General features: G+C 45.7%; 1 protein-coding gene across 2 annotated transcripts in view; it reads right to left on the bottom strand.

Annotated features, from left to right (window-relative positions):
- AWAT2 (acyl-CoA wax alcohol acyltransferase 2) overlaps positions 1-15,095 on the bottom strand; it is a 60,572-nt gene that overhangs the window by 25,876 nt on the left and 19,601 nt on the right. The window contains exon 1 of one of the 2 annotated variants that reach the window (XM_027836727.1): positions 11,344-11,371. The exons of the other annotated variant lie outside the window; for it this stretch is intronic. Coding sequence (XP_027692528.1) covers positions 11,344-11,350 — 7 coding nt within the window. The 5' untranslated portion in view covers positions 11,351-11,371. Of the gene's footprint in view, positions 1-11,343; positions 11,372-15,095 lie in introns of those variants that run through there. 2 annotated transcript variants of the gene reach the window in all.

Below are 15,095 nucleotides of genomic sequence, written 5' to 3'. Positions count from 1 at the left end.
CAAGCAGTCTGATATTTCCACAAAGCCCAGGGGCTGGACATCCTCCCTCCCCACCCTGTGGCCCAGGGGAGGTATGGAGCATTGTGTCCCAATCCCCATTCTCTCCTACAATCTGGAATCATAACTTCCACACTCCAAGTGCCCCAGGCTTGGGTGAGTTTGGTCTAGTTTCAAAGGTCAGTAGGGGGTGGAGGGTCTGCAGTTTAAGTGATCAGGCTGGGACTCAAGGAGGAATTAGCACCCTCTAATTGAGCTTTGAAAGAAGCTCAGACTTCGCTTAGAAAGGACAGCATTCCAGGCATGGGAGCCATAGATAGGGTTAGAGCTTAGACCTGCAGCGTTGTGTATGGGGAATAAGGAAAAGGTCAGTTTGGCTGAAGCAAAGAGTAACGAAGGAAGCCTGGAAAGGCAGCTTTGAGCTGTATTGGGAGGGGCTTCACCTGCCAAACAAAAAAGGCCGGATTTGATCCCAGAGGCCCTGGGGAGTCTCAGGATTGTACTGAGCGCTAGATAGCAAGATAGGAGTGAGACCTGTACCTAGGAATGTACCCTTGACCTGTCACTCATAAGATCCACCCACACAATCCATAACACTGGAATTTCCCCTTGCCTTCCATTTCTCGCCATGCCTCACCCCTCTCTATCCTCACCACAGTCTTCAGTGCCCTGATCCCGACTGTCAGGCCATTACCCCAACTCTGAAATCACGTTCTCTTTCTTCAAAATCTTGATTCTATAATTAACAAGGCAAAATTTACACTGGCCTCAACCCTTGAGTCTCTGGCCCTGCCCCTCACTCATGCCTTCCCAAATTCTCTCTCCAGATTACATCCACCTTCCCTTTTCTCTTCTCTTCACTTGTTACTCCTGAATTACGTTGGAGAAAGAAAGCCCCTCCCCAGGTTTCAGGTGAGATGCATCAGCTGACTGCAGACAATCTTAAGGTGGGCCTTTTAGTGTTGGTGGGGCTAAGAATTGGTCCTACCTTTTCTGGGAACCAGTCTGAGATGAAACCCGAAAAGTCACTAAGCTGCACACAACTTGGGTCTAGCAATGCAGCAAAGGAGGTCAAACCCTGAGGTAACCCGAACCCTAATCCTGAGAGAAAGCTCCCATATATGCCTCCAAAGAACTGGAGGGAAGGGGAAAATATCTAAACAACTGATGGTCTGTGAAGGCAATCGAATATCAGTGCGTGTCATGACAGGAGAAATAGGAAGACTTTGGAGCTCCTTGGGAAGACCTGTGTCAATAAGGCAGCACAGACCAAGCAAAAGCAGGAGGCTGGCGGGACAAACGAACGTTGATGTGCTGAGCGAGGCGACGTGAAGGAAGACAGCCCAGAACTCTTGGCAGCACAGCACCCAAGGGCTCTGACACCCAGAGAGAGCTGCAGGGACCTGTGAACTCTGCCGGGGGAGGAAGCCAACAGGCTAATTTGTTTTGCTCTACTCTGATAATCTGTTAAAAGGGCGGATGGTCATTGGAACGGGGAACGGGGTGACAGTACAGGGCAGGAGGAAGCAGGTTCTCCTCTTGGCCCTCTCCCTCAGCTCAGGTGACAGCGAAAGGTTCCAGATGGCGTACTGTTGCTGTGTGACATGTGACATACCTTGTTACCACATCAATATTTTCTCATCTGGGAGTATATTCCATGACTGCATCAACTCCTCTGGGGAGGGGGAGGGAGGGAAGCAAGTGAGCCCTCCCCCGCACTAGTCAGTGTTTCTGGTGAGCCTGCCTTCTGAGATCACTTGCATGGCTGAATACCATCTCCCCCATTAGGATGGGAGCTCCTTGAGGGCCACACCAGAGTTTTTGCCTTTCTTTGTATCTGGAGCACTTAGCATAGTGCCTGGAACCTAGTAGGTGCATTGACTATCTGATAGAGCAAGGGTTTAATAAAGGGTTTTTCCCATCTCTTCATACAAAAGTGATCTCAAGGTTTCCTCAGAGGGAGATCAGGGGAATGGCCGTTTGAGAGGGAAAGCTGAGCTGCCTGTTTGGGCCTGTGGGCTCTGAGGTGCCAATGTAACAATAACTTACACTCTTTAATCTGATCCTAACAATCACCTCATCTTAAAGGCAAAGAAATGGAGAAGTCACAGGTGAATAGCAGAGATGGACAGGGGTGCTGAGGGCCTGTACCAGGGAAGAGAGGGGAACCCGGATGGGAGACGTGCTGAAGGAAGAAGAGGCAACATTTTACAACAGATTAGATATTGACAGGGAGGAATGAGAGTAAGGAGTCTAAGCTGACACTGAGCTTGTGAGCTTGGGTAACTGACAAGATGGTAGAGCAAAGTTGGGAAGATGGGAAGGTTTGGAGAAAAGATAAAGACATTTCTGGTTTGTGGTCCTGCAGATGTCTGTAGGATTTCCAGTTCGAGATGTCCAATAGGCAGTTGGACATGCAAGACTAGAGAGCCAAAGAGAGGTTAGGGCTGGATAAACAGACCCGGAAATCATTTGCATCGTGGTGAGAATTTAACTCGTGGCCGTTAATGAGTCACCAAGTGATATAAAATAGAGGGAGAAGAGAAGGGTATCTGGGAGAGACCCTTGGGGCCACTCATAAGTTAGTGACTTTGACATTAGTGAAGATGCATCAAAGCAACTGAGAGAGCAGTGTCGTGAAAAGCCAGAAAGGAGAGAGTATCCAGGGGGAAGAGGCTGCAGAGAGGATGAAGATTGGGAAAAGGCCATTGCATTTGGCCATTAGGAGAGCATCAGCAACTTTGGAGAGAACAGTTCCAGTTGGATGATGAGGTCAGAAGCCGGACCACAGGGTGTTTAGAAGAGAGTGAAAGGAGAGGAAATACAGGCACCAATCATAGGTTACTTTCTCAAGGAATTTAGCAGAGAAGGGAAGGAGGAATATGGGACAATAGTTGGCAAGGATGGTCCGGATCAAACAAGGGTTGGTTTTTTAAGGAAGGGAGAAATATTTAGACATCAGCTTGTTTGTAGCAAACAAGAAATGAGTTGGTAGACAGGGAGAGAGTTAAGAATAGGGAGTCTGGATGATAGAGGAGGCACCTGCTGGACAAGATAGGAGGGCATGGGAGCAAAGGTGAATGGAAAGAGAGCGGCTTGCCCTTTGTCAGAAGGGTCACCTATTTTTTTCATAGACTGGAGGGAAGAAGGAGATAGTGTGAAAGGATGTCAGAGAGATGGGAGACGAGAAGGAAGGGAGAAGAGGGAGCTCTCTGAGAATGGCCTCGGTTTTTCAGTTAAGTCTGAGGCATTTGCTCTCAGTTGAGAGAGTGGGAGCTGTTAAGGCTTGAGAAGAAGCCATGAAAGTTTGGAATAGCAGCTGTGGAGAGTGAGATAGGGAATCAATTAGCAAGGAAGAGTGGATTATCACGCTTCAGCAAGAAAATGGGAGCACAGGGCAGGCATATAGTTATCATTCAGGAAAGCCTTGCTGATAGATTGACTGATTGATGGCGCTGGGGGCATGGACACATATTCCCTTCTTTGGGCCTCCAGAAAATGAGGGCCTTGGACTGAGTGACCTCTAAGGGACCTTTTCCAGCTCCAATTTCTGGGACCCTATTATATTCCCAAAGCTATGAATCCCACACCAATCACTTGTCTCTGTCTCTGTCCAAAGCTCTACAGGCAGGTCAAGTAGAGTCAAGTCTGAGCAAAGACCTTTGAAGGGCTCCCAGATGTTTCCCTACCCAGCCTGGGAGGTCAGTCAGCTGGACAAGGGCTAGTACAGGGAAAGAAAGGGAAGCCCCGAGAGGCAAGTGAACCCGTCCGTATTCCCACATCTAGTCGGCCCAGCTTCCAGCTGTTGCAAGGATATGCCTAAGGCAGCGTGGCTAGTCAGCAGCATGCTATGGGCTCTCATTCCCACACCTCTTAGGTTCCCTTGCTCTCAGAACGTGGCCCAATGTAACAAGCACTAGCTCTGGAGTCCCAGGGCCTGGGTTCAAATCCCATCCCTGATACTTGTTGGGCAGGCCACCTTGCCTCCCCTTGCTTCCATTTCTTCAAGCCCCATTAGCCTCTGAGGTTCCTTCCAGCTTAACAGCCAGGATTCCATGAAGGAAACATACGGGAATATCAATCAAACACCTGTGGAAGACTTAACCCAGTGGTGGGCACCTCCTGGGTGCTGGGTTCCAAAGATGGAAGCGTAATAGGGCCTTCTCACAAAGAAGTTAGCTTCCAGCAGGGGAGGTCACTTGTATGCACACAGACCTCTAGGCCTAGATCTACAGGGGGGTGGGAGAGGGCCAAGCGGGAAAGGCCTCCCATAAGAAGGCAATGCTTGAGCTGAGCCTTGAAGAAGACTAGGGATTAAGAAGTGGCAGTGAGAAGGGAGGGCATTTCAGGCATGAGGCACAGCCAGGGCAAAGTTGGAGAGACAGGAAATGAAGGAAATGTCATGAATGAAGAACAAAAAGTAGGAGTGATGAGGCCAGTCTGACTGGACCATAGGGAACTTGAAAGGGAGTAAATCTGGAAAGACAGGTGGAGGCTAGGGTGTGAAAAGCTTTATAATCCCAAAAAAAGAGTTTACATTGATTCTAGAGCTACTAGGTGGACACTGGAGTTCACTGAGTAAGGGAGAAATGGTCACGTTGATGACTGGAGTGGAGAGAGACCTGAGGCAGGTGGCCCATCCCCTCCCATCCCCCCACCCCCAAGTAGGCTATGGCAGTAATCTAGGTGTGAGGTGATGAGGGTCTGTACCAGAGCAATAGCAGCATCAGAAGGAGAAGGAGGCATATTCGAGAGATATTTCAAAGATGAAATTAAGATGGCATGTGGTGGGTGAGAGATAGCGAGCAGTTAAGGGTGATACCTGGGTTGTGAACCTGAAGGGCTGGGAAGATGGTGGAACCCTCAACCGATATGGGGCAGTTTGGGGGAGGAAACTGAGCTCTGGTTTGAATTGGTTGAGTTTGAGATGCCTGCATGTCCATCTAGTTCAAGATGTCCATTAGGCAGTGGGTGATGCAGGCCTGGCACTCAGAAGGGAGACCAGGGCTGGGTATACAGATCCAATGGTCACTTGCACAGGGATGATAACTGAAAGTTTATGAAGTCACTGAGTGAGATTTTATAGTGGGAGAAGAAAAGACTATGGGGAATATGGAATTTTTATGGTCTAGTTGCCAACTTTTAATTCTTGGTCTGGAGAGAGAAGTTACCTATTTGGTGTATCCAAGCTCAGGGCCCCAAAGCCTTAAAGTATTAGAAGGAACTTTCACAATCTTCTCCTAGTGTATACATGTCAAACAGGTATTCACTAGTTCTGTTTTCAGAACTGGCCCAAGACCCGGACTTCTTTTTAAATTTTTTAATTAATTTATTTTTCAACATTCACTTTTATAAGATTTTGAGTTCCAATTTTTTTTCTCCCTCCCTCTCTCCCTTCTCCCCTCCCCAAGACAGCATGCAATCTGATATAGGCTCTACATGTACCATCATATTAAACTATTTCCCCATTAGTCATGTTGTAAAGAAGAATCAGAACAAAAGGGAAAAGCCACAAGAAAGAAAAAACAAAAACAAAGAAAGAGAAAAAACAGTATGCTTCGATCTGTGTTCAGACTCCATAGTTCTTTCTCTGGATGTGGATAGCATTTTCTATCATGAGTCTTTTGGAATTGTCTTGGATCATTGTATTGCTGAGAAGAGCTAAGTCTATCAAAGTCGTTCATCCCATAATGTTGCTGCTACTGTATACAATGTTCTCCTGGTTCTGCTCACTTCACTCAGCATCAGTCCATGTAAGTCTTTCCAGATTTTTCTGAAATCCACCTGCTCATCATTTCTTATAGAGTAATAGTATATTACATTCATATATTACAACTCGCCTAGCCATTCCCCAATTTATAGACATCCCCTCAATTTCCAATTCTTTGCCACCACAAAAAGAGCTGCTATAAATATTTTTGTACATGTGGGTCCTTTTCTCTTTTTTATGATCTCTTTGGAATACAGACCTAGTAGAGATACTGCTGGATCAAAAGGTTTGCATAGTTTTATAGCCCTTTGGGCATAGTTTCAAAGTGCTCTCCAGAATGGTTGTATCAGTTCACAACTCCACCAACAATGCAACATTAGTGCTCCAATCTTCCCACATCTTCTCCACCATTCGTCATATTTTTTGTCATATTAGCCAATCTGATAGATGTGATATGGTACCTGAGTTGTTTCAATAAGCATTTCTCTAATCAATAGTGATTTAGAGCCTTTTCTCATATGACTATAGATAGCTTTAATTTTTTCATCCGAAAACTGCCAGGACCCAGCATTTAGGGACACTCACACTTAGGGGGCAAAACAGAGATGAAGTTCCAGGAAAAAAAAAGATGGAGAAGAAATGGTCAGACAAGGAGGAGGAGAACCAAGAGAGAGTGCCAGAAAAACCTAGAGAGAAGAGAGTTTCCAAGAGAAGGTGATTGACAGTGTCAAAGGCTGCAGAGAGCTCAAGAAGGATGAGGACTGAGCAAAGGCCATCTGATCTGGCATGTAAGACTTGACTGGCAAAAATCAAAGCTCCCTATGCACTGAAACATTTCTATTGGTGCTTTCTGTGGGAGCAAAGAAGACGTCCATCAATTAGGGACTGGTTAACCAATTTGTGGCACAGACATGGTCAACAAGTCAAAAAAGTGTCTATTAAAGGTTTACCATGTGCCAGGCACTGCGCTAAGCTTTGGGATCCAAATACAAACCGAAAGACAGTCCCTGACCTCAAGGAGCTCACATCCTAATGCGGAGCCAACACAAAAGGAGGTAGAGGCGCTGGGCTGGAGCATTATAAAGCAAGTGGAGAAGAAGAGGAAGGAGTGCAGGCTGGAGACGAATGAAGAAACAGGTAGCCTGGACGTCCTCCTTCAACTGGAGCTTCTGGAAGGAAGCAGCCAATCAGAGGGAGGGGCTACAGGAGCTTCCAGGGTAGAAAGGGTTCTGGGTATTGTAGAGCAAGTCTGGGAGGAGAGGCAAGAGGGCAGCCTGGAGAGGAATGTCAGAAACAGGGAGAAGCAACAGATGTGATGAATATGGAGAAGCAGAGAAGACATGAGCTGATGGTGAACTCTGGCCCCAAAGAGAAGAGAGGAGAGGGGCAGCGAGGTGGTGCAGTGGACAGAGCACCGGCCCTGGAGTCAGGAGGACAGAGCCAGAGAGAGGAGGATCATGCGGAGAATCTGCTGGAGAAGACAGGACAGGATGGGATCACTTGTTCAGACAGGGCTTTGAATAGCACGAAGAAGGGCCCAGAGTCAAGGAGGAGAGAGGGAGAGGGAGAGAAGGGCTGCTCGGGACAATGGCTTCAATGAGCTCATTGATGAGTTTATGACAAGAGGTCCTCAGCTGAGAAGGTGGACGGCTGGGGGCAGAGAATGGCCTTTAAGGAGAGATGAAAGTAGGCTTGAAAATCAATTCAAGAAGAATAAAAGGCCTGCCTGGAGTTGGGGGAGGGGGGAGGCCAGGCCCACATGGATAACAGAAACCCAGAGTGAGCCCGGGGTAGCTCAGTACGTGCCCACCAAGAGACCACTCAGCAGACTTGGACTCCCGCTCCTTTGTGCCACCGTCTGTCCTGGGCTTTTGGCACATGTCCTGCCCTCGAGAGCCAAGCCAAGGGATGTCAGCCCCCGCTGTTCCCTCAGCAGTCACCACAATTGAGTATTTCAGGACTTGTTCTTCATGCATGCCCTTCCAACATGCTAGAGCCCATATGCAAATGCATGTACAGAAACAGGACCCCATAGGGCCCCAGTGTCAATATGTGAATTAAACTCCAACCTGAAACAAGCCTGGGTTGCCCAATAATCCCTCTCACTTCATAAAGCTTTTTGCTTTTCAAAGTGATTGCAATGGGCAAGGCCAGCTTAGAGAGGGGGGCCTAAAGTCAGGAAGATGAAGGTGCAAAGCCCCTCTGCCACTGATTTGCTTCATTCACCACATCTCACTTTCCTCACATGGCACTTGTGGTGACCCAATGAGAACTCACATGTAAAAGGTCACATGTACACACAGATAGCACTTCACACTCTGGAAGCACGGGCTGAGGACAGTGAAAGGGAAGAGCTCAGACCAAAAGAAGGAAGAAGTGAGGTCATGGGTAGGGCAGAGCTCTGTGTCTCCTGTTCTGGGGTGGCCATGCCCCCCCTTCCCCATCTCCCCAGGGCCATTCCCCACCCCCCAGCCCCGGCCCGGGCACATTATAGTCGAGGGTCCAAGGGCCAGTCTTCCTTCTGAAGGCAAATTCCAACTCACCAACGTTATCAAAAGGCCCAGCCTTCACCATTCACTTAACTCAGGAATGAAATCTGGGCTGCTGAGTTTGGAGGGGAGCCTGGAACCCTAAGAACGTGGAGGTGGAGTGTTCCTTGGCCAAAGAAAGCATCCTACAGGGATGAATCACTCTCTTGGGAATTAGTCAAAGACTAAAATAATTCAGGCCAGAAGACAAGGCCTCTTACCTCCCCAGACTGAGGGGGTGGGGGAGGGGGTGGAAGAGTCAGCAGGAGTCCAAGAGGCAGGCAGTGTAGACATAGGAGATCTGTGCAAAAGTGCAGCTTCAGGGACATCCAAGCTCTATTTAGTGAGTCATTGTTAAGTCTCTCAATTTGGCCTTGTCCTAGCTGCAAAGCAAGCCCCTTTCTGGGCTCAGCCTCACCCAAGACCTTTTCATTTCCACCTTCTGGGATGGCCTCCCACCACCCGTCGGCCTTGTCGCGGTATGAGGCTGTCAGCATTATTCGTCTCTAGGCATGGGTGATGAAACCAGTTCCAAAGCCTGCTCATTGGTGAGTCCAGCATGAGAGACTGGGTGACCTAACACCTCTACCAACTGTCTTTCAAAGCATTTGCTCCGGAACTCACTAGACAGAACTACAAGTCTGAGAAGAACAGATCAGAGCAGGGTAGGGCACCCCTTTCCTGTTCCCTTCCCCAGGGAATTCACAACTAAAGGATACAGATGGAAGCAAACTGAGGCAGCCACTAGGCCACCCTCCTCAATTTTCTTTTTTTGGGGGGGGGGGGGGGTTGAGGCAATCATGGTTAAGTGACTTGCCCAGGGTCACACAGCTAGTAAGTGTCAAGTATCTGAAGCCAGATTTGAACTCAGGTCCTCCTGACTCCAAGGTCAGAGCTCTATCCACTGCACCACCTGGATGCCCCTCTCCTCAATTTTCAAAGGAGGAAACTGAGTCCCAGAGAGAGGAAGGAATTTGGCCAAGCTCACACAAGTTGGAAGGACTTAGTCAAGCCCCTCCCAGCCCTCCCCCTTGCCCCCCCCCAAGTACACTGCATCCTACTGTCCCTGGTAAGAGCAAATGAGCCAGAGGACTCCTGACCAGAAGCGGTATAGGCTTTAAATCCCACACACTGGATATGCAGTAGGCCCATAGCAGCAAAGCCTAAATTCTTCCAACATCCCGCAGTCCCTACCATACTAACTTGGGGGAATTTAGGCACTGAGAGAATCAGATTCAAGGGGGGATTGTCCAACCTTTGACTCAGAACAGGGCGCTCTGATTCCAGCTGACCAAAGTGACCTCCAAGATCCCTTCCAGATCCTGAATTCTGTGCCTTCTATGGCTCCCCGAGCATCAGTTTCCTCATCTGTAAAAGGGGCATTATAGCCCCTGCCCCACCTCATAAGAGTTTATTGGGAATGAAATGAGCTAGAAAGGGGAGGCACTTTGAAAATTCTCCAGGTGTGAGATGCTGTGGTCTAAGAGTCAAAATCCAGGTATTTGGAGGCATCTGTTCCAGCCTCCTCCTTTTACAAATGGGAAACTGGGACCCAGAAATGAGAAATGACTTGCCTAAGGTCACACGGTTTAGTCAAAGTCTTGAGTTTGAACCCAAATCTTTGGCCTCCCAAACCAGAGTGCTTTCTGCTGTCCTCTGCTGCCTCCCATCCAAAACAAGTTCCCTTTTCCTTCTCTCTTTCCCATCCTTCCTTCTCCAACTAGGAAAGGGCAGAGGCTGGATAACCATTTGTCAGCGATTGTTGGTGGGGCATTCGTGGGGATGGATTGGCTCTGATGTCCTACCCTTAGGTTTGGAACAAAGCAAGATCTATACAGGACAAATAGGAAATGGCGAACAGAAGGAAGGCCCTAGAATTAAGAAGGATGGGGAAATGACGCTTCCTATAGAAAATGGGATTTTAGTTATGACTTGAAAGAGTCCAGGAGGCAGAGATGAGGAGGGAGATCAGGCCTGGAGGACAGCCAGAGAGAATGCCCAGAGTCAAAAGATGGAACAGTCAGGAGGCCGGAATCACAGGATCCAAAAGTACATGTCAGGGAGGAAGGTGCAGGAAGCCTGGAAAGGTAGAAGAGAGTAAGTTACGAAGGGCTTTGAATGCCAAACTGGGCATTTGGTATTTGATCCTGGAGGCCATAGGGTGCCACTGGAGTTTAATGTATATGAGGGGTGACATGGTTGGATTTGCCCTTTAGGAAAATCAATTTAGTGGCTGAGGACAGGATGGATTGTAGTCAGGAGAGACTTGAGGCAGGCAGTCTCCCCCTCCCCCAAGCTGGCTAGTGTAACAGTGCAGGTGTGAGGTGGTAAGGGCATGTACCAGAGTGGTAGCAGTGTCAGAGGGAGAAGGAGGCATATTAGAGAGATGTTGCAAAGGTTAAATCAAATTTGAATATAAGGGGAGGGGGGTGAGAGGTAGTGAAGAGAGAAGGATGACCCCCAGGTTGGGAGCCTGAGGGACTGAGAGGAAGGTGTTGCCCTCTAAAGTAATAGGAAAGGTAGAAGGGGGGAGGGTTTTAAGGAGAAAAACAATAAGTTCAGTGTTCATGACTGGGCCATGTCAATATAATGAAAATGACAATACTACCAAAGTTAATTTATAGTTTTAATGCTATACCAATCGAACTATCAAAGGGACACTTTGTAAAATTTGATGAAATAATAATAAAATTCATTTGAAGCAATAAAAGATCTAGAATATCAAGGGAAATGATGAAAAAAGGCAAGTGTGAAGAGAGAATAGTATTGCTAGACCTCAAAACATATTACAAAGCAGCAGTCTTCAAAACCATTTGGTATAGGTTAAAAAATAGAAAAGTACATCAATGGAACATACTAGACATGGAAGAATCAGAAATAATGAAATTCAATAACCCAGGGTTCAATAAAGTAAAAAAAAATGCAAATTACTTAGGAAAGAACTCCCTGTTTGAGAAGAATTGCTGGGAAAACTGGAAAACAGTCTGGGAGAAATTCGATTTAGAACAATAACTTATGCCATATTCTACAGTAAATTCAAAATGAATACACAAACTGAATTCAAAGATAATATGACCAAAACTATTAGAAGAGAAGCAAATCACCTACCTTTCATAGCGAAGGACAGGAGGTGAATTCCAACCTACACAAAGCATTGAGGCAATTAAAAGAGATACAGAGATCATTTTGACTATTTTGACTATGAAATGAAAAAGCTTCTGTACAAACAAAATCACTGCATCTAGAGTAAGAAGGGGAGTGGTTGAATGGAAACAAATATTTTGATCAGATTTCTCAGTTAAGGATTTGGCATCTAACAAAAATATATAAGACCAAAAGCCATTCCCTAATAGACAAGCGGTCAAAGGATATGAGTAAACATTTGTCAAAAAAAGAACTGTGAAATATTACCATGTGAAAGGATGATTGAAATCACTAATAATAGAGAAATGCACATCAAAACAACCCTGAGGTTTGTTGTCACCCAGCAAAGTGACAAAGATGACAACAGATGGAAATAGTGTTGGAGGGGCTGTGGAAAGATAGGCACAGTAATACATTGTTGGTAGAGTTGTGAATTAACACAGATATTTTTGGAAAGCAATTTGGAATTATATAAAGGGGTGGCAAAAATGTCCATATCCTTTGGCCCAGAGATTTTACTGAAAGGCACATTTAGCCCAAGAAGGGACATTAATAAAAAAAAAAAATGAAGACTCCAGATACATCTTTATAATAGCACTTTTTTTGTGGTAGAAAGAACTGGAAACAAATTCCCATCAATTGAAGAATGGCTGAACAAATTGTGGTATGTGAATATCATGGAATATAAGTGTGCTATAAGAAACAAGTATGATAGATGTAGTGAAGCGTGAAAACACTTACATGAACTGATACAAAATGAAGTCAGCAGAGCCAAGAAAACAGCAGACACAATCACTACGACAATATAAATGGAAAGAACAATCTACACAAACCAATCACAGCAAATGCTGCACCATTACAAAAAATAAATTTGTCCCCAAAAGGGAGATAGGAGAACCCCCCCAACACACACCATACACATACACACACACACACACACACACACTCCTTTGCAGAACTGGGGGAGGAGGGGGCCAGATGTGGAACATTGTATAAGTATTGTCAGATTTTTAAAAAACTATATTAATGAATTATACTTTTTTCTCTTCCTCTTTTCCTTTAAAATAGTTTTTTTGTTATAAGAGCTGGTTCTCTGGGAATGGGGAGAGGAATATAGGAGGAACTTTAAGCACTATATAAACAAAAAATAGCAATAAAAATGTGTTAGAGGAAAAAGAAATCCATATGCAGAATGCAAGTGAAAGGCTGGAACAAAAGTGATTCAAAAGATTCAAAGCAACACTCTTTGTGATTGGAAAAAAACAAAAACAAAATAGCAAAACTATCATAAAACAAAGTGAATGCTCATTGGTTGGAGGACAGGTGGACAAATGACAGTAGATATGTAATGTCAAACCGTTGTGCAGTAAGAAATGAGGAATGTGAAAAATTCTTAGAAATATGGGAATATCTGGATTTGAATTTGAACTGATGCACAAAGAAAGAACCAGAACCAAGAAAGTAAGTGACCAATAAGCATTGAGTAAGCCCCTATGGTGCACCAGGCACTGGGCGAGGCACTGGCCTGCAAGTCCGAAGAAGGAAGCAGTCTCTACCCACAAAGAGCTGACCTTTGAATGAGGGAGACAACAAATATGCCTAGAAGGCCACGTGGCATGAATGCCGAGTGAATAAACACAAAGAAATGCAAGGTGGTCAAAAGCCATGTTAGCTACAGTAGGGGGAGGGGAGGGAAGCAGCAAAGGCTTCGTGTGGAAGGCGAGGCTTGAGCTGCATTTGAAAAGAAGAGAGGGACTCCCCGAGGCGGTGAGGAAGAGGAGGTGGTGAGGAAGAGGAGGAGGTGAGGAAGAGGAGGAGGTGAGGAAGAGGAGGAGGTGAGGAAGAGGAGGAGGTGAGGAAGAGGAGAAGGTGAAGAATGGTGGCGCCAAAGCACAGAAATGGCATGTGAAGGTTCACACGAGAGAAGCCAAGAGCCTGCCAGCTCAGTTGAATCAAAGTGTGCAGGAGGAGCACCGTCCAATGAGGCCAGATTGGTAGGTTGAGGCCAGCTTGTAAAGGGCTTTAAAAGCTAAACAGAGATGTTCACATATTATCCTGGGGCAGTAAGAAGGAGTTTAGTGAGTTAAGGGAGTCACATGGTCAGATCTGAACTGTGGGAAAATCACTTTGGTAGAACTGTGTAAGATGGATTGGAATGTTGAGAGACTCAGGCTGGGAGGACTCCTCATTAGGAGGCTGTGGCAATCATCAAGGTGAGAGGTGATGGGCACCTGAAATAAGGTGGGAGCTGTGTGAGTAGAGAGAAGGGGTCAGATGGAAAGGTATTTCAAAGGTAGAAATCACAAGATTTGTCAAGTGACTGGATATGTGGGGTAGGGAAGAGCAAGGACTCCAGGACAATGCCAAGGTTAGCCCCCGGGAGACTGCAAGGATAGTTGTGTCCTTGACAGCAATAGGGAAGTTTGGAAGGGGAAGGATTGGGGAGGAGAGATAACAAATTCCATTTTGGACATGTTGAGTTTAAGATGTGTGCAGGACATCCAGTTTGAGATATCCAATAGGCAACCGATGACCCAGGATTGAAGCCTAGGAGATATTCTGGGGCTGAATAGATAGAGCTGTGAGTCATCTGCATAAACAGCACAGTTAAACCCACTGGGAATTGTAGAGGTTAGCAAGAAAGATAGTGTATATGCCCAAAGGGCTACAAAACTGTGCATACCCTCTGACCCAGCAATAGCACTTCTAGGGCTGTATCCCAAAGAGATCATACAAATGGGAAAAGGACCTACATGTACAAAAATATTCATAGCAGCTCTTTCTGTGGTGGCCAAGAATTGGAAATGGAGGGGATGCCCATCCATTGGGGAATGGCTGAACAAGCTGTGGTATATGAATGTTAATGGAATACTGTTGTGCTATAAGAAAGATGAGCAGGCAGACTTCAGAAAAACCTGGAAAGACTTGTATGGACTGATGCTGAGCGAAGTGAGCAGAACCAGGACAATGTCTTACACAGTAACAGCCATGTTGTGAGATGACTAACGCTGATAGACTTAGCCCTTCTCAGCAATGCAAGGATGTAAGACATCTCCAAAAGTCTCATGATGGAAAATGCTATCCACATCCAGAGAAAGAACTCTGGAGTTGGAATGCAGATGGAAGCAGACTATTTGCTCTTTTTTTTTTCTTCTGTTTTGTTTTATTTCCTCTTTCTTGTGATTCCTTATATTGGTTCTAGTTCTTCCTTACAACATGACTAATATGAAAATATATTTAATAGGAATGGACACGTAGAGCTTATATCAGATTGCATGCCATCCTGGGGAGGGAGGGGGAGAAAATTTAAAACTCAAAAGCTTATGGAAGTGATTGTTGAAAACTAAAAATAAATTAATTAATTTTTAAAAATAAAAAAAAGAAAGATAGTGTAGAGAGAAGGTATGTCAGCTTTTGTGTGTCATGGACACCTTCTGCCATTTGGGGAAGGCTATGAACCCTTTGTCAAAATAATGGTTTTAAATGATAAAGTAAAATATACAGGATTACAAAGGAACCCAATTATATATATTGAAATAGAGTTATAAAAATATTTTTTAAAGTACATGGATTTAGTTTAAGAACCCTTGGCGCAGAGAGAGAAGAGAAGCCGGCAAGGATGGGACTTTGAGAAACACTGGCAATGAGGTGGTAAAGAGATACAATGTACAACAAGGAGTTGTCAGGGAGGTAAGAGGAGAACCAGGAGAAACTGT

The sequence above is a fragment of the Vombatus ursinus genome, unplaced genomic scaffold (assembly GCF_900497805.2).
Source record: "Vombatus ursinus unplaced genomic scaffold, bare-nosed wombat genome assembly UNPS02014819.1, whole genome shotgun sequence".
Classification (NCBI taxonomy): Eukaryota; Metazoa; Chordata; class Mammalia; order Diprotodontia; family Vombatidae; genus Vombatus; species Vombatus ursinus.
Note: the sequence above shows the minus strand (reverse complement) of the source record. Positions and strands in the feature narration are given on the sequence as shown.